The sequence below is a fragment of the Taudactylus pleione genome, unplaced genomic scaffold (genome assembly GCF_031769625.1).
Source record: "Taudactylus pleione unplaced genomic scaffold, aTauple2 ptg000117l, whole genome shotgun sequence".
NCBI lineage: Eukaryota > Metazoa > Chordata > Amphibia > Anura > Myobatrachidae > Taudactylus > Taudactylus pleione.
The window spans coordinates 21,295,878-21,321,409 of record NW_028284519.1 but is presented as its reverse complement, the minus strand read 5'-3'; the positions used below and the strand labels follow the sequence as shown (position 1 = coordinate 21,321,409).

Below are 25,532 nucleotides of genomic sequence, written 5' to 3'. Positions count from 1 at the left end.
TATGTAACCCGATTCTTGTTGGCTAATTCTTCTTGTGCTTATTAATTAATATGCTTCAGGTTCTCTCTCTTTAAGCTCATGAGCTAACAGACCTCAATCCACAAAAAAGAGCATAGTTTATGTATAAACTGTGTGATACCTACACAGTAGGGTTTGATGGAATTTTCACCTGAATTTAAATAAAATACAATTTGAAGTGTCATTAGGTGATCGATTAAATAATGAAAAAATATGCCCTCTTTCTATTGTGTGTGTAAGTATGTATGTATATATATATATATATATAAAATTAGCTATGTCGTAGTGGCTATATAATATATATATATACACAAATATCTCAAGCAGATCAACCTGATTCCTGTGCTACACGTAGTATAAGTAGACATTTTTACAAATAGCAACCACCTATATTGGTGTTAGAAGGGCAGTGCAGGGGTGGGCAGCAGGCCAGTTGTGGTACCCTAACTAGTTTGCACCTCAGGAGACCCTTCATCACATGCTCATCCTTGGACCTTTACATCTGGCCCTGTAATGGCAAGCTGGTGCTCCATCCTAATACAGTAAGACATGACAATAGTGTAACCTGTTTGATTTTATTATTGTTATGGCAAACTCTCTGCAATAAATTTTTATTGCAACTGTCTGCTAAACACACTGGAGTCAGCTGTTCACTATAAGTTAGTGACATCCCAATTTGAGCCTCGTGCCTCTGGAGGTGTCACTGGTTCCTAGTAAACCGATAGGCTGCAGTGTAGGTGAAAGTACATTTAAAGTCTTATTTTACCAAGTCCAATAAATGTTTCAGCTCTTAAACAAAGTTACTAAAAAAATGTGAAAATAACAGAGTGGGCATAGCGATAGATAGCGCAAATGACTTTGTAGAAGCTGCAGTAAAGACTAGTCGATCGTTCTAAAACAGTTAGAGACGTGCCACATTCTGCAACTCATTGAGAAGCATCTGAGTTGTCCTTGGAGACGTTGTTTTACCTCACGTTAGATGAGTATTACTCACTGCAATAGTACAAGGTGGTTTCCCAGTAGTCTGTATCCCTTGTTTAGTTGGTGACAGCCTTCCCTGTCGGTTTTGTCTTTTTCTTTTTCCAGTGGAAGGGTTTCTTTATCCGCTGTCTTTGGGAACATGGCGGTTGTTGACTGTGGAGAAGATTCCACATTAGCCAGATCTCTGCTGCCTTCAGGCTATGCACTACCATCAAGTCCCGATAGAAGCAGGGATCAAAGGTCTCCAAATGAGGAGCAGCTGAGGGCTTTGTAATTCCAAATGTTTTAAACCCTTCATGAAGCACTGGTGTGAGATTGATCCTTTGCAAGCACATACCCAAGAACACATCATCTATAGGGAAGAGCTCCACCTCCTTGCAGGATTGGGACAGTTTCCTCATGGTGACACCTGACATTAGAAACCCTCCCCCACCTGCGTATGCTGGGTAATTGCCTAAGCCATACATAGTCTCTGGGATGTAGTATTTGCTTTTCTTCGATCGTATTGGCTTGGCATGGTTTATAATGTCACCAACAAACAAGTCACCTGAAGGGTCCTGTGTCTGCAAGAAATGGATCAAATTCTCTACATTGACAAAAACGTCCGCGTCGCCCTTGAATATAAATTTAACATTGCTGCAAAAATCTTCTGCCCAGCTGAGGAAGTGGATCTCCTTCAGGGTTAGGTTGAAGAAAGTATCAAGGAAATCCCATAGTAATATATCTTTGTAGTAATGACTTTCATGTTGCATGAGTGACTCCCACAAAGACACTGCAGTCTTATTCCTGGGAGTGGCCAAAAGAAAGACTCTCCGCACCCTCAACCCATTGATAACTCCTTCTCTGCCCCAAGTCTTGCGGACACTTTCTCGTCGGTCAAAGTCTTCCACGATGGACTTTACGGCAATCAGCAAGAATGTATCTCCTGAATGCTTCATACACTTGTTTGGCTGGTTGATCAGCAGGCTGAAGTTGCGATGATCTTTGCTCCTAAGATATTGTTGGAAGTCAAAGGGGGGCTGTGTCACCAAAGCTGGGGTGCTGGGCTTGACCTCCTCGCTGCCATCCCGAGCATTGTACACATCAGAGAGAAGTTTGGCTTTACTTGCCCTACTTTCAGAATCTAGGAAGGTCTTGGGCTTTGCAGTTTCAGACAGGGCCCTGGACTTGTTGAATTTAGCAGACGACAGTCTTTGTGTTGGTCTCATTAAACTGTAGAGTAATGTGCACAGGGCAGTCACCAGGAACAGAGTGCACAGAACATCCCCCTTAAGCCGAACTCTCATTGTTACCGGAGCGTTTAAGTATCACATTCTCATGACATGAAGCAGCATGTTGTCAGTCCATCTGAAAGAAAAATAACAAATAATGAATACAGTGCTTATGCCATAATTAAAGTTATATATACAGTTATCTATGGTAATAAAAAAAATTATAATACAGACACTTAGGCCTATATTTACTAAAGATCGATTTAAAATCGATGACAATTGATGCGTTTCTGGGGCTAAATCACATATTTACTGATACTTAAAAAAACAGATAAAATAATTGTTAGTAAATGTGTGATTTAGACCCAGGAACACATCGATGCTGATCAATTTAAAATTGATCTTTAGTAAATATACCCCTTAATGTAAAATATTAACACAAAATTATGAATCACTATTATGTGTGTTTTTGTTTCCCACGTGTTGTTTCCCACGTGTTGGATGATGGAAAAATGAGAGGGGCCAATGGTCAGATATTTAACTTCATATTGAAGTTGCTTTGAAAATAACTGTTTTTATATTCTTATGATATTAAAAGGGACCTGATTTGGTTTCAATAACCAAAATCCAAGACTGCAAGTTAGTTCAGATAAGCTTGTATAGAACCTTTGGATCCAATGCACTTTACTTTAGTTGTGCAGATTTTTTTGGGGGGTGTCTATCATTTTTTCATTAATTGTTATCTGTTTGAATATATGTGAAATGTAGCAAGTAGGGGCGTGTGAACGATTTTATGTTGGGGAGGCAGCATGAAATCGAAAGGTTATTCTAATGTGGTGCAGAAAGCAATGCTGCCCTAGCTTTAGTACTGCATGCTATGAAATGAAATGCAAATTAATTGACTAATGTATTATGGTGGCCCATGCATGGCATCTGCATTTTACAGCATCTTACTAAGGAGCATAATTATCAAAATAATATTGTGGGAAATCCCCCAAAATCAGCCGTTTCCAGGTGTTATCCACAAAAATGAGGTATCTCCAGGATGTATGAAGAGGTGACCCAGTGACGACTCTTGGGGCGGTTCGAGCAGGGACGCCACCCCATAGAGGGCACAGTCCTCCCGACCGTCCCAATTTCAGCAGGACAGTCCCGGTTTTCGGGCACAGTCCCTCTGTTCCACCTGCGGGCTGAAGTGTCCCGTTAGGGACACGCACCGCCACAGATCTGCTTTGCTAAGTCGAATATGCTGCTGTGGGACAAAAATGAATCATTTACACTTACATATAATAATACACACAAAAAAACAATGTTACCAAATGAACTGTAGAGGGTAAATATGTGCATACAAGGCCGGTTCTAGACCATGTGGAGCCCAAGGCGAAATTTACTTTGGTGGTCATGCTCCACCACTCCAAAATCATCTCAGAACAATGCTCACAGGCATAATAGGCTTCAAGAAGTGCCAGGCCTATGTGTACTAAAGCCATGATCCTTTTTTTAAACTTTTAAATACCACAAATATAATATACCTCGTTCAGGCATGTCAGATTTTCCTTCGAACATGAACGATTTTTTAAATAGTTATCGGTCAGATCTGAAGAAAAATCTGACCGTGTGTATGCATACTAATATACACACACAACAATTTTGTTACCAACGATTTTATGAACGATTTTCTGTCAGATTATCTGTCAGATTTTTTAAAGTGTAATGAACGATTTTTTGTAACTACAAACGATTTTTGCATATTCCCTTAATGAAAATCGTTCAGTTGGTCAGTCTGACTGAACTACAAACGTGAACACACATGAACGATAATCGTTCATCGTTTTAACTCAGAAAGTGAATGATTTTTTTCAATGATTGAACGATAAATGATATCGTTAATCGTTCAAAAAATCGTTGTGTGTGTATGCACCTTTACTTTCATAACTGGATCATATATTAGGCATTCTAGACTACCAGCTCAGGCCTAGTGGGGACTGGGTGACCTGGCTTATCCTAATTCGCTTTTATGTTTTGTTCTTCTCAAAAAATAGAGGGGAATGAGGGCTCAAACTAGTATGGGGCCTAGAGCCTGACGTTTTAATTCTTCTCTGATTACTTTATCTGTCTCGTGGTAGAAGAGACATCTAGCAAGACGATATAAAAACTCCATAATTGAATCCACATGGCTGTTTTTCACTATAAAGACGGAGACAGCATTCTAATCACAATAGCCACGTGTATTCCAAATTGAATGGAAAGTGTCCGCTGGGCAAACGGCACACGTGTCAAACTATTATGATGAAGCTTCCATCTGCTGCGGGAATCCTGTTCCTGGAGAGGTTAGGAGGCTCTGGCCAGCAGGAATCCTTTTGTGCCTTCAGACACTCATAAAATTCACAGTTTGGTTTTAAGTCCCAGTGAACATGCTTACACTAATGTCCCAAGATTTCTGTACCCACCTTGTAGGAAAACTCTGGATAGCTCAGCCTAAAAGCTTGTGAAGTTGGCCATTGAACTAAATTATGACACATGGGAAAATGTGATTTTCAGAGCCAAACTCTGCACTTTTGGCAATGTGTTTCCAGAGCTGTCAGGAACTCTGATTTCTATAACCAGAATTGCTTCCAAGAGTTTAGTCATTAAAATAAATGTTCCAGCTAAAACTGAAAATTCAGATTTTTAGTTCTGACTTACAAAACATTCACCCTTTGCTGCCTGAGGATACCCCTGAAATATATATTTTTTAAAAATTGTTTTATTGTAAATCAATGGAATCTCAAATGAAGTTGCTAACTGTGAGCGATACATTTTTGGAGCTCTGCCTACAAGCTCTTTGTAGATACTGTTTACTAATAATGAGCGGGATGTACTAACTTTGCAGTGTACATCCCACCAGTCACCGCAAAATGACTAATCGCATATGTACTAACATATACGATTAGTATCGCAAAGGACAGCTCTTGCGATAAGAGATGCCCTTTGTGAAGGAGCCAATGCTGGGTGAGGGGGTCTCCATGGGTCACCGTCCCCTCCAAGCCACGGGAGCTTCCTGCAGCTGACCTGTACAGGAAGTCCCAGGCTCCTCCTCCTTCCTGCACCCAGAAGAATATTAGGAGGCGGAGGACCCAGGAGGAGCATGGGCCGGCGACCAGGAAACTAACTTGAGTGGGGGCCAGTGCTGGGCGACTGCGGGGCGGCAGCGAAGCGTCAGGAGCATGATGCAGTAAGCCCATAGGCTTCTATAGGGTAATGCTAGGTTTTTCTGGCGTTACCTCCGCACCGAAAATAGGGCGGCTGGGACTTAACAATCAACACTGCATATGGAAGCCTATGGAGCATCAAGTGTGCGTTAACTACCTCTTCACAACAAACACCTGCTGCCTGCATAACCAGGACATGCAACACTGAACTCGTTTGATCATTGCAAAGAAATTACCACGTCACTTGCTACTATTTGTGCTGCCTTTTTTTTTTTTTTTTTTACTAAAAACTTAGGCTGCATACACACCTAAAGATTTTCTGTCCAACCATGCAACTAGTTGATTGGTTGGAATGAAAATCTGGTAACGTATGGGAGTAACTGATGATCAGCAATTTGCTCCTAAATGCCAGAAAACAGATGAAAATGGACGTCAGACAAGTTTGTTAAATGTTTGCTCTAAACAATTTGTTCAAACAACAGTTTTTGTTCATTTTCCGGCATTTGGGAGCAAATTGCTGATTGTTATTTGCTTTCTTACCTTACCAGATTTTCATTCCAATCAATCAACTAGTTGGATGGTTGGACAGAAAATCTTTACGTGTGTACCCAGCCTAACTTCATGTTTGTACCAATGCCAAGTAACCTCTTTAACCTTGCATATACGGTCGGATTTACCATTGCTTTTTGCCTAGCCTCACAGCTTCAAACTACTAATACAGGGCCTGATTCAGAGCCGGATGCTCTGACCAGAGCGCTCGCTCTGAATCAGGGCTCTCCTACCTAAAAATGGAGCGGCCTCTTGGACGCTCGCTTAGCTGTGGGTTACCACCCACAGCTTATGCGAGCGTCCATGATGATGGTCGCGATGGTCAAGACCATCGCGACCATCGGGCTTGCGACGAGACCCTGCGGTAGGGTCTCGTGGCCGCAAGCCCTGGAGTGATTTTGGCTCTATCACTAGTGATGTCAGTGGGGCCGGACCCAGACGGTAGGCGTTCCCATGGGAACGCCTCCGTCTGGCAGCCACTCCCCTGGCACGCCCACCAAAGGGGGCGTGCTGTCAGTCACCATCGACAGCACGCCCTCTTTGGTGCGAGACCCGGAGCGACAGCTTGCGCGCTCCCTCCGTCGTGCGCATGCGCATTAGGGCACCATCGACCCGCTTGCGAGCGTCCTGCGCTCGCGAGCGGGTCTGAATTAGGCCCACAGTCTTTTCTTTTTTTTTATTACTCATTATCAAAACCCATTAGATCACATATATTCCCCTTAATAAAAATAATAGTAATAATTTTGTCATAGACCATACACATTCACCAACAGTGTTCTTTCACCAGCATTTTTACAAAATCTTTAACACTGTAGTTCTCATACGGACACTATTCCTACTTCCAGTTTTCCTCCCCCTTCTTACCTCATCCACGCCATGACCATGTTTTCTTCAAATTCTCCCTTTACTCAGTGCCTACCTAATCCTTTATTCTGCCCCATGTTCCCACCTCTATCCTCCCCTCCTAGTCTGCTCCACTTCTTCCTCCCCTTCTCTCTGTATTCCTTCCCCCTGCTTCCCTCCTCCTCCTCTCCTGTTACTCCACTTTCATTATTTTCTCCCTCACAATGGTCCTACTACCCCACCACTAAGCTCTGCACCACTCTCCTCTCCCTATCACCTCACCACACCATCATCTGTATCACACTAATCTCCCTCTCTTTCCTACCGATTACTTCCTCCCACTCCCAACTCCAAGATCTTGCCCGTGCTGCTCCCTTCCTCTGGAGCTCTCTCTCTATCAGACTGTCCACCTCTCTACAAATCTTCCAACGGGCTCTCAAGACTCACTACTTTAAAGTAGAGATGGGCACCAACCCCCGTGTTTTGGTTTTGGATCTGGATCTCCCCTGGTTTTGGATCTGGATTTGGATCTTTTCCTTGGTGTTTTGGAACTGAAAAAAAATGATATAAACAGCTAAAACCATATAATTTGGGCATATTTTTGTTCCTACAGTATTATTAACAATAATTTTCAGGCATGTCCATGCATTTTTAACCACCTTACTGCTCACAATATTGATTTCACTATTTTTCACCAATATAGGCCAAAGGCTGCAGCGAGCTGGCTGGCTAAAGTAAGTGACAGACCAGTGGCACAAACGCACGGCAGTTTAAAAAAATATTGGACATCTATGAAACATTGCCACACAGCAGTGGCAGACAGGATGGCAGTTTAATAAACTATAATAATGTCAGTCGGCAATGCCCCAAATTGTGCAAAATGGAAAGAAAAGAGGTGCAAGATGGAATTGTCCCTCCCACTCACTCTTATGTGAGATATTAAAAAGGACATGCACAGTTTAACAAACCAAGCACTTTAGCGACTAGGACTGACACTTTTGTGGCTGAACTCATTGGTTTGTATGGGCCCCCACAAAACATTTTTTTGGAAGGGCTACCTTCAATTATTAAGGAGGAGGTTGATGATAAGGGTGTTGGTGGTGGAGATTGCATGTGCTAGTCTAAACTGCTGGTAGCTGATACTGGACTGCTCGTTATTAATTTACAAATTATTATCATTTTGTTAAATAAATTGCATGAACTCGCTGCAAATGACGTAACAGGGAGGAGGTGCCGAGATGGCTACCGTCCCTTCCTCTGCTAACTTTGGCTTTACAAATGGAACAGATGCCTTCACAACTGTTGTCAGAATTTAGATTAAAATGATTCCACACCCAAGACATGGCTTTTCTGGCTTTCTTTTTATCATGAGCAAGAACTGCTCCCACTGGTGGCTGATTTACGCAAACAACATCCTCATCATCAACATCCCCATTAGCGTCAGATATTACACAAATTTCCCCCTCATCCTCCTTTTGCACTTCCTCCACACTATCATCCTCATTTTCTATTTTTTCACCATCTAATACTAGCACAGCCGTCACAGCGTCAGTGATCCGCTGTGCAACTGGGTGACAGCTTTAATACTTCCTCTATCAATAATAGTCAATTGTTTTTTTTAATTACTACTAGCAGTAGTCTTCTTGGTCCCTTTCTAGGATGAAGATCCACCCCCAGCAGCAGCAACAGGCGTAGCACTCAAGGATCCTTCTGAGGAATCACGGATAGGAGAGGAGTCAGTCAGGCTTATGAAATTGGATGCAGGACTACTTCTGATCACGAATGTGGATGTTGATGATGATGCAGGTGTTGTTGTTGGAGATTGCAGGCGCTTGGATCCAGATAGAAGGGAGCAGTTAGGTGACACTGGACTGATTGTTGTTCATTTTTTTGTCCCCAAAGTTCTCAGAATTTGAAATACTTTTTCCAATTTTATGAATGCGCTGCAAGTGACGTAACAGGGAGGAGGTTCCAAGATGGTTAAGGTCCTTACCTCTACTCACTGTTACTTGGCAATGGTTACAAATGGCTTGGCAAAGGTTGTCTGGATTTGGGTGGAAATAATTCCACACATGAGAAGTGGATTTTTGGTCCTTTTCCCAGGCATGCCAATAATAGGATTTTCCTCATCAACATCCTCATCATCCTTGTTGTTATCGCCAACTACTTAAATATCCTCCTCATCCTCCTTGTGCAATTCCACAGAAGCATCCTCGATTTCTAAGTCAGCATGTTGACTTGTGCTGCTCATCCCCACATTTGCAGAAGGCATGCAAATGGTGGAAGGTGGATCCTCTTCAAGTAGAGTATTAGTAAGGTCAGGCTGACACATGGCAACCGCAGACACACTTGGACTCTCCTCGGGGATTTGTGATTTTTCAGAGCACACAGTTGGTTCCGGTGTCTTGCTCGTTTTAACAATTTACATTTTTTTTGTACCTCTCCTACAAGAAGAGGGGCTTAAATCATCACTAGAACCACCAGTCATAAATAATAAAGGCCAAGGTCTTATCTTTTCCTTGCCACTTTGTGTAGTGAATGACATATTGCCAATTGTTTGTGTCTCTGAAGCTGACTTAGCTTTAGATATTTTGTTCTTTAACAGGGTAAAAGTTGATTTTTTTTTAGTCTGACTTTTTGGCCTGACTTAAGCCCTGGTACGTCGGTCTTCATAGATGATGTTGACGGCCTTGCATCGTCATCATGACAACTACTAGACTGGTATGTGGATCCTGCTCTCCTGTCATGTGAATGTCCTCCATACTCACTGCAGTCTTACAGCAGTGTCACCAAGCAATTATAGCGCAGCTAAGTTGTGGCTAACGCACACAACCAACCACACACAAAAAAATGTTTTTATTTTTTCACTGGTGGGGTGGCAGGCTAACACGCACACACCAACATTTCTGTATTTTTTTTTAAACTGGGGGTGAAGAAGAGCACCCCCTGGACAACACAGCAGAACAGCCAGCCAGCCCCTACAGACAGGACAACAGCCAGCCCCTATAGATAACAGCCAGCCCCTATGGACAGGACAACCTCAATTATGCAGCACTGCTCCCAGCACAACCTAGTAGTAGTCACAATGCACGACAGCAGTGCAGCACAGCTCCCAGCTCCCTCCCTCTTCACTCTCCACAGACGGAATGAAAAATGGCGGCGATCGCGAGATCTTTATAGAATCCAAAGCCCGCGAGAATCCGACAGCGGGATGATGACGTTTTGCCTCGTTTTCAGATCAGAGTCAGGCAGGAAAACCCGAGCCGACTCGGATCCCCTAAGTTCGGGTGGGTTCAGATCTCTGAGATCCGAATCCGCTCATCTCTACTTTAAAGCCTTCCAGCTCTCATCCTAAACTGCTGCTTACATGCCTCTTCCTCACTGTATACCCTATCTATGTCACCTTTGTCTGCCCCTCCCCTTTAGAATGTAAGCTCTCACAAGCAGGGCCCTCTTCCCTCATGTGCTTCTCCTTCCCTCACTCATACGATCATCTACTCCAAACTCCCTACAAGGGCATCTAACACTTGGTAGCTGACGCCCTGCTTTTTTGAGTGTTATGATCACTGCAGCAATGTTTATAAATGATGTTCTTATCCTGTATTGTTTTGTACTGTAAGTCGCTGTTTTCGTGTTTGCTCATTTGTTTATGTACTTTGTGAGGCGCTGCAGAACCCTTGTGGCACCATAAAAATAAAGGATAATAATAATAACTCATACCTATCTCACAGGACGCATTGTTCTGGCTATAGTTCCATAGTATTATCCACTGCGAATAGTGGTGATGAGATAATAAAAACAAAAAAAAATGCAATTTATGATAAATATGCCCCATAAAGTCTATATACTGACCAGGGACGTGCAGTCAGGGTAGGCAGCGCCTCCCCTGTCATGCTCCCTCTCCTAGTATACTCCCTGTCATGCTCCAGAGTTTTGATATAAAAACTGTGTTTTTATACATGGTGCGTGTCCACTCACATTTTGTGTATGTGCGCCTTCAACGCACGCAGTTGCCCAAATCAGAGCAGATTACATTTTAGGAGGTGTGACCTATACTGCTCCAGGCCACTTTGTTCTTGATCAATTGCAGTGATACATGGGGCCCCATTTAACAACGAGCCATAAACTCTCTAAAGGGAAAATGTCCTCTATTCAAATTTTTACAGACAGCGGTAAGTTTACCTCTGTTTGTTACTGTATCGTATAGATGGCGAGAGCATTACAATCCTCATGGCTGGCAATGGGACCCAGCAACAACCTTTCTGACTTCAGCAAAGCCTTCCAGGCTTTGCCGTGTCCCTATCAGGTGACCGTGTCATGTCTATGTGCAGACTGGCGGTCACACGTGTGCAAGACAGAGCACCCTGTCGCTGGCAGTGACAGGTGCCAGCAGCAGAGCGGAGGTGACCGCCGAGAAAGGGGACGTCGTCAGACCTAGCCGTAGCGGTAAGTAATGTTTAAATACCAGTGGCATGTTCATCAGTATCACTGCGATACTAAACAAAATATGCAGCTGATATTAAGACTTGATTTGTTATCACACTGATAAGCGACAATAAAAAGAATCAGCCTCATCACAGCAGACTGATAACACAGCCCAGCAACAATAACAAATTGCCAACAATATTTCAATGAATTTAGGGTATGTTAGGGTTACAGAATTCAAAAATTAAAGTAATGGTTTCCAATTTGGCTCTAGTTCTGGATATAATAGATACGCTCAAGTAATAAGGAACTTAGGGCCTGATTCAGAGGCGCTCGCAAAAAGCAAGCGCTCGCTCTGAATCAGGGCGGCCACTTTTTTTTTTTACCCGGCCTCTTGGCCGCTCGCTAAGCTGTGGATGACCAGGTGATGGTCAGGGTCTCGTTCCTGCAAGCCCCAGTGAGCTTCCTGCTCTAATAGAGTGATATCAGTAGGGCCGCCCACAAACGGCAGGCGTTCCGTTTGCCCAGCCACCCCCCCTCCCCACCTACAAAACGGGGCGCGCTGTCAATCAACATCGAAAGCCGACCCGTTTGTAGCAAGACCCGGAGCGAGCGAATTTCGCGCAGTGCCCCACCATCGACCCGCTTACGAGTGCATAGCGCTCGCAAGCGGGTCTGAATCAGGCCCTTAGCTATAACCTGTGCATATGGGAATCTACCTGAACATTATAGAAGGTGAGACATGAATATTCTAGATATTGACTCCACGATCATTCTAGAATATTACCCCTCCATATATAAGTGATCGGCCGCCCAACCAGCACTCGGTGGACAGTTGACTATAGTAATTTTCTTGTTTCTCGTCCATGTAGCTCAAAAATTAAAGACAATCTAGCAAAACCGATGTCATATTCGGAATCAGCACCACAAAGTTACCCCAAAATAATCTAATATGATTGGCAATAAATTAGTGTTGATCACTGTAATTGGCCCCTAAATCTAGGATTGCTTCCTTGCATGTTGGTTACCTAATTCCTGGAGAGATGCCCTCTGCCAGCAATCTAGAATGTCACTGCTCCTTGCTGATTTACCAGCTGTCAATCAGACTTGTGAATGAAAGTTAAGGTGATTTCACATCTCATTGTTTCCTCTGTTAATCATTTAGTTGTTAGGAGGGGAAATTGCTAACTAATGTGGGCCCTGGTTAGTGCTGCACATACGCAACAGGACTGCCGGGTCGTGAACCTGGAAGTCCTCTAATCGCAAGGGACAGCTTTTATCAGAAGAATAGTCCCAGGAGGTAAGTATTCATGCATTATTAAACACTGGTATGGATATGATTGGGGGCGGGATGTATTGCATAGTATATATCAGATATTTGTGGAGAGATATATAAATAGCCAATCAATCAGCTTCTGTCATTATTCTAGAACAGCCTGTAAAGTGTCAGGAGCTGTTTGTTTGGTCATTCATATATCTTTCCACTTTATTTCTCTCCAAGGCGTGAACATCCCCCCTGAGCCTTTTACACACATAGTAAATATGTATTCTGCACAACTAGTGTTAGATCTGGGCCCTGGGCTTTGCGCACACCATTGGCCCCCACACCATGAAACTCATGTGGTCTTGTGGCACATACACCTCTCCTGGTTCAGTGTCAACTTAAGCCCCAACCTGAACTCCCTTGGTTATATATGCCCCCACCTTTCTTATTTCACAAATAGGCCTTCCCCCAAATATGTCCCCTCACTTGCTCCTTGGCCCATATGCCCATCACAATAGCATTTTCACATGTGAAGCCACCCTCCTGCCACTTGTCACATATGTCCATCACTCTCTCTTCCATTGTGGCTTATAATATCCCATGATCCCTTATCCTATTGACCAGTTTGGGTGAGGGACTACAGTGGTAGTTATGTGACATTGGGAGAATGATGCAAGATAATATGTGACAAGCGGAGGATTGGGAGGGCATAGTGGCAGGTCCAGTTTAATTATTGATCCAGCAATTCACACATTCATGTGTTCTCTGTTAGGCCTTGAGGACCAAGTTTGGGAACATTACTAACAGTCCAGGTTCTAAGGATATCCATGCTTGACCACAGATGACTTAATTAGTACCTCAGTCAATTTGATTTAACCAATGTACAGTGGTGTATGTGCAATTATTTAATGATTCCTAATGCAGTTTAAAAACAATATTAATACAATGGTTTATAAGATGCAAGACAAGGCATAATACAGTGAGCATATAAAATCATACAACAAACATAAGGGTTGACGAGCTGTGATCTGAAATTTTTGTGACTCAGATACCATCCATCACCATCTTCACAATATATGCCAGAAACTGGACTACCTATTTTTAAATCAATACATGTCCATACCCTTATGTTTGTTGTATGACATTGATTTTATATGCTCACTGTATTATGCCTTGTCTTGCATCTTATAAACCATTGTATTAATATTGTTTTTAAACTGCATTAGGAATCATTAAATAATTGCACATACACCACTGCACATTGATTTATTAACCTCTTGCTGCGCTGTTAACTAGACACAAGCTTCTTATATCACTTACCCCAACTCTGGTGACAACGGGAATAGTCACCTGTGTCTATAGCTGCAGAATAATCCCTACCCAATTTTTCCCACATTCTAATCCCCAGTAGCGCACCACACCACTATATATACTCAAATTTGATTTAACCACCTATGCTGAACCTGAGATATCTCTAGAACCTGAACTGTTTAGGTGCCTTGAGGACCGTGTTTGGGAACCTCCAATATAATTAATTACACTTGACCTCCTGCCTAGCAACATACTTGTCAACTCTCCCTGATTGTCATTGAGACTCCTTGAAATAGTAGTAATCTCCCTGACCCTGAAGAGCCTAGCAATCTCCCTGATTGTTCCTCACCCCCATTATGTAGCTGTTATATACTTAGGGGAAAAAAAAAAGAAATCAGAGATATATACATGCAAATTGAATAATCAGTGCCATTTCCCTGCATTGGTTATTACTTATAAGGCACAATGATCCCTATGGCTACATGCATTTTCAGTTTCTTTTGGCCACTTGTATGGAACCACTTGTAAAACACAATATATGAGCAAGCCCTGAAAAGGAGTTGGGTACAGAATGCCGGCAGTCAGAACCCCAATGCTGGCTTCCCGGTTAGGATACCAACACCTGTCGGTCAGTATCCTAACCCTCCCCCCTCTCTCTCTCTCTCCTAGCTGATTAAACCTAACCTCCACCCCCACACCCTAAACCTAACCCTTCCCCTAGTGCCTAACCCTAACCCTTCCCCTAGTGCAAAAACCCTAACCCTCCCCCTAACCCCAGTACTTACCGTCGGGATGTCAGCACAGGGATTCTGACAGGTGACAGGATTCCGGCACCGGGATCCCGACTGTCGGTATTATGACCGCAACCTCCCTGAAAAGTATCAGTGTGTTTTCATCAACAAATAGATCTTACTAATTGCTTTGGGGATCATTTCTCAGATGTAGCAGTACACGCCCACTTTACCGCCTCACTCATAGGGGTTGCTTTCACAATCTCCCTGAAATGCTTTTTCAAAAGTAGGCAAATATGACTAACAATAATTTATCAAATCCTAATTAAAATGCATCAGGTTTCGGTTGTAGCTACTGTACTACATTTACAGTGCAAGCGAGTACTGACTGCCTATCTCGAACTATAAAATAATAAAGTCAAACTATGCAGACCCAGTTCTAGCTCTCTGTGGATCTGCTATTTCCTGTTGTGTTATATTATACCACATATTTAACAAATAAAAGGAACATCTGCCAGAGCCTCTCGTCCTCAGAACAGGTCAACAGTAAAAAGTTCCCTACGCTGTTGAAAAAGGGAAACTCTATTACCGTACATCCACTGCCATGCAGTTTGTAACTATGGGGTTAATCAAACATATAATTTCAAGCAAAGTGCAAAAGAATATGGGTATGCACTCTACTTACTGTTCCCATGTAGAGGTATCCTTAAATTATGACATCCTTCAAACAAATCCATCTGCAGTGCCAAAACCATTGCAACGAGCTATGAAGAGGTCACTACATTTACGAGGTTCATGAAACCAGCTCTTTGTGTTCGCATGGAAATTTGGTTGTCTCCTCCTAGCAGACAGATAAAGCATTCTAGAAGAGAGGTAACCGATCTTACCCCATGTGCGGAGCAGGAAGAGTCTTCAACAATAAGATACGTATCTATCCTAGACCCATATGTGAAAAGGGAGGTGCCCTCTTGGGGGAGAGATGTCTATTGGTTGATGAGACACAGACTTGTGTATAGAGGCTCCAGGACATGTTGTCTTTTCTCATATTCCGGGTTGCATTTTTTGCAAATGTGAGCAAGCCCCTGTGTCTGACGGATAATAACATCCCAACTGTGGATCGTCTGCCAGACGCCACAGATAAAAATAAGACATTAGATGTCGCACACAACTTCTGTATTAGAATGTAGTCTAAAATAAACTCCTATAGGTCTGCTGCAGCCACTACAGGAACATATTGTGTATACCGATTGGTGGTGCACTGAAAAATGTCATGGATAGACATAGATCTGTGGCAGCACCAACATCATGGCACAGTGATACTTTGCAGTCAAGATGGAGCATCTAAATACATTATGGGGTATAATTACTAAAGGTCAATTTTAATCTATTTCAAATTGATCTAAATTGATGTTGTGCTTCTGGGGCTGAATCACACATTTACTAAACTTGGCATCTGATGAAGAGCACCAGACTCTAAGTGCCGTCTATTTTACATACCGCTGTTACATCTGTAACATCACTGTGTCTTATACTTGTTGTTCTACCTGATTTAAATAAATCTAAAACTGGTTAAGCTGTACCACGTGTGGACTAACCACCACCAGCACTGTTACATATTCAATACCACATGTACCTTTGCCACGTATTTTGTGTCCTAGCATAGCAATCTGCCTGGAGGACTACTGTACCCAGCAGGTCTGCTCGCACTTCACGTTAACAGTTCATAGGCTCAGTGCTCAGATCTCCCAAATCATGTTAATTCTGTACTCTGCCAGAAGGTTATGGGGTCAGGGTGTTGCCACATATTACTCTGCTAATATTAGAGGGAGGCTACGATGACATGATTCAGCGCAAATAGCATCTTTGGCAGCCCACTTCACTCGGGAAGAGGGCGGTGCCGGGTGGACGCAGGCAGCTCCGGGAGACTTGAAAACTCTTTCGGGCGTCCCGGATCGCCACCCGAGATTTGTGAGCCTCCCGGCCATTCCAGGAGAGTAGGCAAGTCTGGAATAAGGTAAAGACATCTACAGTCTCCGGCGTAACAAATTATGACTGAGACCAACATACGACTGTAAGCACTTGCATAAGATATACATACAATTATTATACCAAAAATTACAGTTACTTATGTAGCTACATAAAAGATGCAGAGAATTTATGTAAGTGATTTTCTGGACTGACATCGCAGCATCAATTACTTTGTTTTGAAGTTACTTTGGCCCAGCTGTCTTATCTGCCTGGCCCATTGTGTTTCACAATCAGCAATCTTCACAGAGCCAATTGCAGGAACATAATTAAAATTTAATTATGTATCTTTAGAAATTGAGGGAAATATATTATAAATGAAGAAAGCTGCAGTTTTGTGCCTAGGGTATTATCAGCATAGTAGACACTAGGCAAAAATAATTTCAGGTGTACACAAGTGAAAGGATGTAATTAACTCTATGTCCTCCTTACAGACAGTTACCCTAACCCAGTGGTCTCCAACATTAGTTGAGGTGTGAGCTACTTTAGAAAAATGAAACCTAATGAAGAGCTACTAAAATTGTAGAAAAAAAAGGTAAATGAACGAAAAAAAATAGGTTTCATAGCAAATAAAAATGCATTTAATTATTACAGTGATATTGTTGTAGTTTGTGTACTTTTCAGTCAGGGCTGGGCAGGAGTCACTCGCTCCGCCGTAGCGTAGACACCGTGGGTGGAACCACGGGGAAGCACATCAGGCGATTGCTGTAGAGGCTGCGACAATCACCTGACATGCTTCCCTGGGCCTCACCCATGGCGTCGATGCCAAGGGGGAATCACACTTCAGAGGTCACTTCCTTTGCCCCCTGTGTCACTCCAGCCTCCTGCATGCCGTGCCTCTACAGCTTGCTGCCCTATATGCCTCTTCAGCCTGCTGCCCCATATGCCTGTGACGCCTCAAGAGCCAACCACATCCCCGGGTGCCTCCAACTTACATTCTTCTTTAACAGCCTGAAATGCTGCTATTTATGGTCCTCTTCCTAAGTGGAATGGCATGGACGGTGACCCATGCATGCACAGAAGGCACATGACGGAGGTCGCATCTCTGCCAAGAGCCACTGGATCCTAGTGCCCGGCAGCCAACAGTAAAAACATCCAACACAGAGTACAGTTCCATCAGACGGCGGTGATGACTATGGCTATGCCCCTTCCCCCTCCCCCCATGCTACAGCACTTCGGGCAACAGCCCTGCCAGTCCACCCCTTGAGCCCTTGCACACACACCTATTCTATCTTTGCTTCTTTCCAAGCAGAACAGGATTTTGCTAGCTCTCTCCCAGCAGCTTTCTGACACTATGAATTGTATTCTACGTAATGCAGGTTTGGGATTTTCCTGTACAAAATACCTATAAAGCGAAGGGAAGCTGGTGATTCAGTAACTGCATGTAGGAAAGGGGTATTTTTAATGGCCAGTTGGCTAATAATAAAAAATAGGGATTTATTCATGTACAATAATTTCCACAGACCGCTCTATAAAACCTATTATTGAAAATGATGCACATATGACAACTATGATTATGCATCAAATAAATGTATTCCATTAGTAATAGAAATCACTGAATTTTAAGTCGCACTTGGGAAACTTTTAGTTATCAATTATCAACTGGGTATCATCAATTTCTCCATGTGTGCCCTGTATGGAAGTGGGTGAGGATGTGGACAGAATAATCTTATTAGACAACCAGATCTTCAGAATGTGCACAGCAGGGCATAATATTCTCCCACGCCCCCGCTAGACACTGCGGTCTGATGGTGGGACGTTGGGACAGTGGGACTGTATTGCCAAATACAGGACGGTTGGGGGGTATGAGATGACAGTAAAATAAAAAAAATCATGACCAGGCCGCCACATCATTCCTGCCAGGCTAGGCTTTCTACGCCTATGGACCTTTCAATAAATCTGGGTAAACCAGGCACTGTAGGAAATAAACTTTCTAGTCTGTTTATTTCTAAGTGTAGTGGGTGAGATGTGTGGGGAGGGGGGAGGTGGTAGCCCTCACACAAGTTCGGGGGTCTTGCAGTTATTTCAGGAGAGTAGGCATGTATAGTGTAAAGTGCATGACAGGTCACTTCTAGGCCATAGGTCCAAATCAATAAACCACATAAATCCCATAACAACCATTATTCAATGTATTTTACATTCCAATGGAAATTTTGCTGAACTTTAATAATTGGGTCCTATGAGCTAACATGGACACATTAAGCACTCTGACCTTGGTAATAGTAATTCTATATGCACTAGCTGTGGCAATTCTAGGTACATTTGCCCGGGGCGCTGCGGCCTGAGGGCACAGCTGCAGTCTCACTGCCAAAGCTGTATAATTCTATGGCACCCGCGGGGGTGCGGCTGTTAAAACCCTTAATCCGGCGGCGCCATGATGACAACCACCTCCCTCCCACAATGCCTGTCTGGCACACCGCGGCCGCACCTGGCATTCTGGGATGCAGAGGAGAGAACTGAAGACTAGGGATGGACATCGTAAGCCCGGCATCAAATGATTTCCAGGCTTCAGACATCAAATCATGCAATGCGATGGCAACTAGCCATCACATCGCAAATATTCTATTGTTTAACCACTACCACCAGAAAAGGGGCGGAGCCTCGCAGAACCACCATCTACGTCACTATGGGGGCTCTCTCTGAGATGCTGGGCTGCCCCCAGGCTCCCCCTAAACTGAGCATAGATGTCGTGCGCATGCATCTGGCATCTATTCTCCTGCTGCTCACCCTCTGCTCTGCTACGCAGAGGAGCGGTGTGAGCTCCCCCGCTACAGCCAATCATCAGATGGGCATCGAAAAGCTGCTTCCGATGGCTGGCAACCATCAAATTTCCGGTATTCGATGGAAAAAGTACTTCCATCAAATTGAAAACAGAGGAGCATCCTGCAGGCCCGCGACACATAGGAGCAGCCTTAGCTTGGAGGAACACACAGGAGGAGGAGAGTCACTGGGGGGGTTAGGAGGAGGTGAGTCGCTAGGGGAGCATTACAGTGTGGCATAATAGTGTAAAGGGCAATGTAGTGTGGCATAATGTGTAAGGGGCATTACTGTATGCCATATTGTATTATAAAGGGCATTACTGTGTGTGGCATAATGGGTTATAAAGGGTATTGCTGTGTGCGGAATACTGTGTAAGAGGTATTACTTTGTGCGGCATAATGTATTATAAAGGGTTTTACTGTGTGTGGCATAATGTGTTATAAAGGGCAATGTGTTATAAAGGGCATTACTGTGTGTGGGATACTGTGTACGAGGCATTACTGTGTGACGACTACTGTGTAAGAGGCATTACTGTGTGACGAATACTGTGTAAGAGGCATTGTTGTGTGCCGCATACTGTGTAAAGGGCATTACTAGTGTTCCTGCTAAAACATCCTGCTCTGAGCCTTACCCACCCGTGGGTCGGAAAAGTTGCGGTGACTGATCACCACAGGGTAAACAGATGCCGCGTGCATGCGCACGGCATCTATTCACTTTGAGGGGAGAGCTTGGGGGCAGCCCAGCACCTCTGTAAGTGCTGGGCACGCCCCCAAGTGTGATGAGTTGGGGGTGTTCTGCAAGGACAAGCCCCTTCCCAATCAGCCATGCCCCCTTTTCAGGAGCGCACAGAGGATCACCATCTATGCAACATTTTTGTAAAAAAATAAAGTTATAAAATAAGCACACAATAACATTAGCACATAAACTTATATATGGAACATAAATGTGGTAATTTCAAACCTTATATGAAATATTTAACGACAAACACTAGAATAAAAAAGTAAGATTATGGTGGAATACGTATCAAACATTAGAGATAAAGTGGAAAATTTGCCCTTAGCAACCAATAGGCTTCTGCCACTTTATAGACTGTGCTAGATGACTGATAGCTAGAGGCTGACTGGTTGCTATGGGCACCTTCTCCACTATGGGCCTGATTCAGTAAGGTTCGCTATTCTGCTAATACGCACGCAACACAGTTGCTAATATCAGCGGTGATATGCAAATGTTTACATTCACATTGCGATCACAGCCTAACATAAGGACGCCCACTTCCCCTTACACACATCCGTATACTTTAGCAACATAGCGAAATAATCAGTAACATCGGACCCATATGCACACTTGAACAAGCCCATACCTTACTCAGAAATTGCTAACCTCCACGCACGCTATGAGACCTTAGACTGTGTATGGCATCGCAGTGGCTAATTTGTGCATGCCCCTGCAACGGCGTGCAGTTTGCGTGCGTATTCGCAGTTGTGTACGGTAGTGAATCAGAACCAATATCTTTCGCTAAGGTTTGATACATATCAGCTAAATTGTTATTCATGTTCCAGGGTAAAACCCTGTACAATGCCACACAGAAGGTCTGTACCTGGATTTCCCAGCCCAGTACAACTATTTTTATCTTTACTATTGGATTTATATCTTATATCTGCTATCTCTGAAGCCTTTCCTCCAACGTGCTGTACAGTTCACTAAACAACTTTGTTAATAATGAGATATCAATTGAAACCTAACTGCTGTCTTTTTTTATTTTATATTTAAACCTGGTGCACTATATGTCTCAGCAGTTCCTCGATGCTATAGATAGATTTACACGAGGCAGTATGCCCAACCACATAATGGCAAATAGAACATGCTGGGAAATGTAGTACACCATGGAATTAATGATAATTTCACCACCTAATCTAATTAATTTCCACACAGCCACCACCCAGGGGTTTGGGAATAGGCCTTGTGTTATCAGCATGGGTCTGGTTTGAGACCTGTGGTGCAGTATGGAAAAGTAAATATTGCATCCAACTCTACACAGAGATTAAAGTCAGTAAGCCAGAGTCTGCAGAGAACACAAACTACACAACGTATATTTGTAGTATTGCTATAAGACACTACACTAAAACATATTCTGTTACTGTGTGACATTTTACACAAATTAGCAAAACATGAATTGAGATTAAAAAAGAGTGAGTTTGGTGTATTTATAAGGCAAATATATTGTATGTAATGGTATACCATCTACTAATGCATACACTACCACATTCACACACATAGCTATATGCAGGCTTATGCCTCTTAATGATATTCCCAAATAACCATGTGTGCGATATGTAATCTTGGGGTCTATTCACTAAGCCTTGGAGAGAGATTAAATGGAGAAAGATAAATTCCAGCCAATCATCTCCTATCAGTTTGAGGCTGTGTTTGAAAAATGACAGGAGCAGATTGGCTGGGACTTTTCCATTTTATCTCTCTCCAAGGCTTAGTAAATAGACCTGTTTGTGTGGTATAGTAGACAGTATATCTCCTGGCTCCTTCATCTATTGCCTCGTGCTGGGCTGGAGCTGCTTGTGGGTTCTGCTGCGGTTCAGTAAACAACTGGCAGGGTAAGCTCCGGAGGAAGACCTACCAGGAGCCGGATTAAGGAGGTGTAGGGCACAGGGGGCACGTGCCCTGGGCCCCCCATCCTACAATTACAGTGCCGGTGACCATTGAGGTTTACAACCATCAATGTCCAATGGTTTAGCCATCGATAGCGGAGATCCAATAGCACAGAGCCCTGCAATGTTTTTGTTTTATTCTCCTCCATCCCCAACGCATCCTTCACCCCACTCTGATTGGTCCAGAGCACGGTGAGAAAAAAAGAGCAGGAGATAACCATCAGTGGGCAAACCATCAATTGTTCCCCTGTTGATGGTTTCATACCATTGAGGTTAACCACAAATTGTACCATCGATGGTTAAGCCACCGATGGCTTGCCATCCCTAAATTACAGCTGTAGTACAGAGCAGGAGTGCACTACAATCTGGAGAAGAGAAGAGGGTGATGGAGTCCGAGCAGGGACAGGACTACACAGAACTGTACAGTCAGTGCCAGCAGCATGGGAGAGAGGAGAAGCAGCTGTAGACCTAGAGTGATGAGGTCTATCCAGCAACCAGACAATTAGGTAAGAGGGTCTCAGGGAGGGGGCACTGTCTTTATGTATGTGTATACATGTGTGACTATGGGGCATATTAATTAACTACTGGGTCCTAGACCCAGTAATATTAATTTTATATATCCATAATTTGCGGCAATAAGAAATTAATAATCCCCCCGGATGTAGTCAAAAAACACACATAAGCACTACTGCTGACCACACATGGGTGAGTGGAGAGTGCCAAGGAGGGATCCTACTGATACCTCTCCCAGTACTTTTTGCGATCTGTAGCCCATAGGCAAGAGAATTCTGCTAATTTGCTGATATTGCAGAAAATGTGTGTTTCGCAGGGTTTAATGCAATTTTAATGAAGTAAATAGGTTCCTTAGTATGTGTGAATGTGTGGGACTTTATGTATGTGTGCACGTGTGACTAGGTATGAATATAAATGTGTGACTGTATGTATGTGTGCATGTCTGTGACTGCATATGTATGACTATATATGTATGTGTCAATCACCTGGTAAAGCATGCTGGGACTTATAGTTTCACAACAGCTGGAGAGCTACAGGTTGGCCAGGCCAGCCCTAGGGTTTACAGAGTAAAACAGCAAAGAGAATACTATTATTGGCATAGTAAAGGAAAATGTAATGTAACCGATAAGCTATTCCAGCCTCTTCACCATCAGCTCATTAATGTTTTATATTTGCTTGGCTGAATATACCATTGAGTAAAATCACAATGAAACATTTAATACAAGAACATTTGCTACCTACCATTTTCAGATACACTCACCAGACATCCAGAGGGAACGTATCCTTCAGCTGGTATAGGAAACGCCAGTTATCAGGCTCAGGAACATGTGACTCCACTGGTATCTGAGCTCTGCGCAGTATGTCAGCTGATAACGGAGACCATGCACATCTTATACTAGTTTTGTGCTGGATTTGCACAAGATACTGTAATACATAAACCTGGACCTTTGTATATTGGTTTTGTATCAATATAAACTGTTTTATAAAGGGAAATGTATGTGCACTTGTGCACATGTAATAATTCAGGCTTTGGAAACCTGAAATGATTCCACCTTTTTATAAAAATTGAAAAAAAAATAGAAGAAAATTGAAATTGACATATGAAAGTTTTCTTTGTCATGTTATATTAATTTTCCTGATTACATATTTTCCACTTCACAGTTTAATCTGTCAACCGATCTATCACATTTCCTTGAGGATCTGCTTCAAGTATAATGACCAATTTGCTAATCTCCAGGTAGCACAACTGTATTCTCCTGGGTCTGTGTTCAGCAAGTTTCCGTCCTGCCCGTGATGTGGCAGAAGGCATGAAATCCTCTGTAGAAAACTCCAGAGCAGCCAGTGACAGCTACTGGGTCTCCCACAAAAGTGCTGTTTATGTGCAAGGCTGGCCATGTCGGAGGCATACGTCTAAGATGTTGGAAAGGATGAGAAGAGGATGTATTACTAGCAGATCTCCCATTGCTTCTCTACACCAGCCCTTCTCAGTGTTTCAGGCTTTCTGTGTTCTTTGTGTGTGTGCTTCTCTTTCTCAGGACTGCCAAATAAGCACATCTGGATTTTTTTTCAATATGTACATTCCTTAAGCCTCGCCTCTTGGATAAAAGCTGAGCCGGAGCCAGACGTCTCACGGCAGGCCTGAACTTGCATCCTTGTGTGATACACTACAGGTTTACATATCTCAGGCTGCCATGTGTCCCATTTACTAAAGGTCAGTTTTGCCGTCGGTTTCAAAACCGTTTGCTAACAGTATGTTGCAGTCTAAAAAAATGCAGATTTATCAACCATCGGGTTTCCGCGTAAATTGCAACCCAACTTCAATGTCTGTAATTTTTTGCAGCTCTAAACGCCGTCGGTTTTGATCTTTCAGTTCAAAACGAACGGCATATAGGAGTTACAATACGACAACAAGCCAGTAAAAACAGAAACACTGCACAGATCTGTTGCAAGAGGAGTGTGGTACTACGCAGACTCCAGTCTTTCTGTCCCTCCATGTGGGCTTCATGCCCTGTTCCAAGATGGCCACCAAGCTCTCTACTGAGGATGTGCAGTGGCCATATTGTCTTTACTCTGTAGAGTGGCAAGGTGGGAGACGGAAGTCTCCTACTTAGCTCCTATGAGAGACCCAGTCAATATCTGCTATAAAGTTGTTCCAGCATCCCTGCACTTTGTGTTGCATAGTGTTCAAATTTTATAGACCTGAGAAAGGTTTCCACTAATGTGTTAATTAAAGGATAACCAGCAAGCCAACCTGTGACTATGACAGGAGATTTACATAAAAGTTTATTTTGTATATTCCTTTAAAAGGCTAAATCCAGACAACATACTGTCTGCAGGAACAAGGAGAGCATTGCTGGACTAATGCATACACAGAGTGTGACCTGCTGGATCAGGTGGGGCACCAGACTCCAATTAATTTGCACACCTTTGGACAAATGTAGATCCATTAATTATTTCTAAATTAGTTTTGAAAGACTTCCTAAGACAGCAATATTATTCATATCCGTCTATAAATAACAGCATGGCTTCTGGGAGATCAGCCAAATACAAATTGAATTTGGAAAGAATTAAAAGATTCCCAAACTCAGATAAGACACCAGAACACTCAAATTAACCACTTCAGGTAGTTATAACTAAAGATTCTCTACTGTGACAAGGGTTTTTTTTCCCTTACATTCACAAACAGCCACACTTCTCCTATATGTGCATAATTGCTCCTACGTTCCTGGATCATGAATACATATATTTACACTTAGCTTGTACAGGGGCGTCAGGATTCATTAGAGCAGCCGATTTGTGTGGTCAGTATTACTGTCCTATTGAAGACAGTATCCCACAATGCATCACTCATACAAGTGAAAAGGGGTACAGAGTAGTAATCGCTCCCACATGAAAAATTCTCCTCTCTGCCCACTACAGCTGCGTCTGTATAGCAGTGCAGCGGCACATTGGGCAGTGAGAGATGTGGCCACAGATGTGGCCACAGCGGTAGTGGGCAGCAAGAAGAATTGTTACAGGTGGGCCCCTGGACCGACCCTCCCCAATGG

General features: G+C 43.2%; 1 protein-coding gene across 3 annotated transcripts; it reads right to left on the bottom strand.

Annotated features, from left to right (window-relative positions):
- Window positions 1–591: 591 nt before the first annotated feature.
- B3GNT9 (UDP-GlcNAc:betaGal beta-1,3-N-acetylglucosaminyltransferase 9) lies at window positions 592–23,998 on the bottom strand. 3 transcript variants are annotated; one of them, XM_088471980.1, is made up of 2 exons: window positions 23,227–23,998; window positions 592–2,346 (listed from the first exon to the last, which is right to left on the bottom strand). In XM_088471980.1, the coding sequence occupies exon 2, from the start codon at window positions 2,283–2,285 to the stop codon at window positions 1,056–1,058; it is 1,230 nt and encodes a 409-aa protein (XP_088328106.1). In that variant the 5' UTR covers window positions 2,286–2,346; window positions 23,227–23,998; the 3' UTR covers window positions 592–1,055. The 3 variants fall into 3 exon arrangements, with proteins under 3 accessions (XP_088328106.1, XP_088328105.1, XP_088328107.1); XM_088471979.1 differs by having other exon boundaries at window positions 23,246–23,998; XM_088471981.1 differs by lacking the exon at window positions 23,227–23,998 and adding an exon at window positions 7,241–7,305.
- Between the last annotated feature and the right edge of the window lie 1,534 nt (window positions 23,999–25,532).

Coding starts and splice junctions, on each gene's coding strand:
- B3GNT9 (XM_088471980.1), bottom strand. CDS start 2,285: ATGAGAGTTCGGCTTAAGGGGGATGTTCTGTGCACTCTGTTCCTGGTG.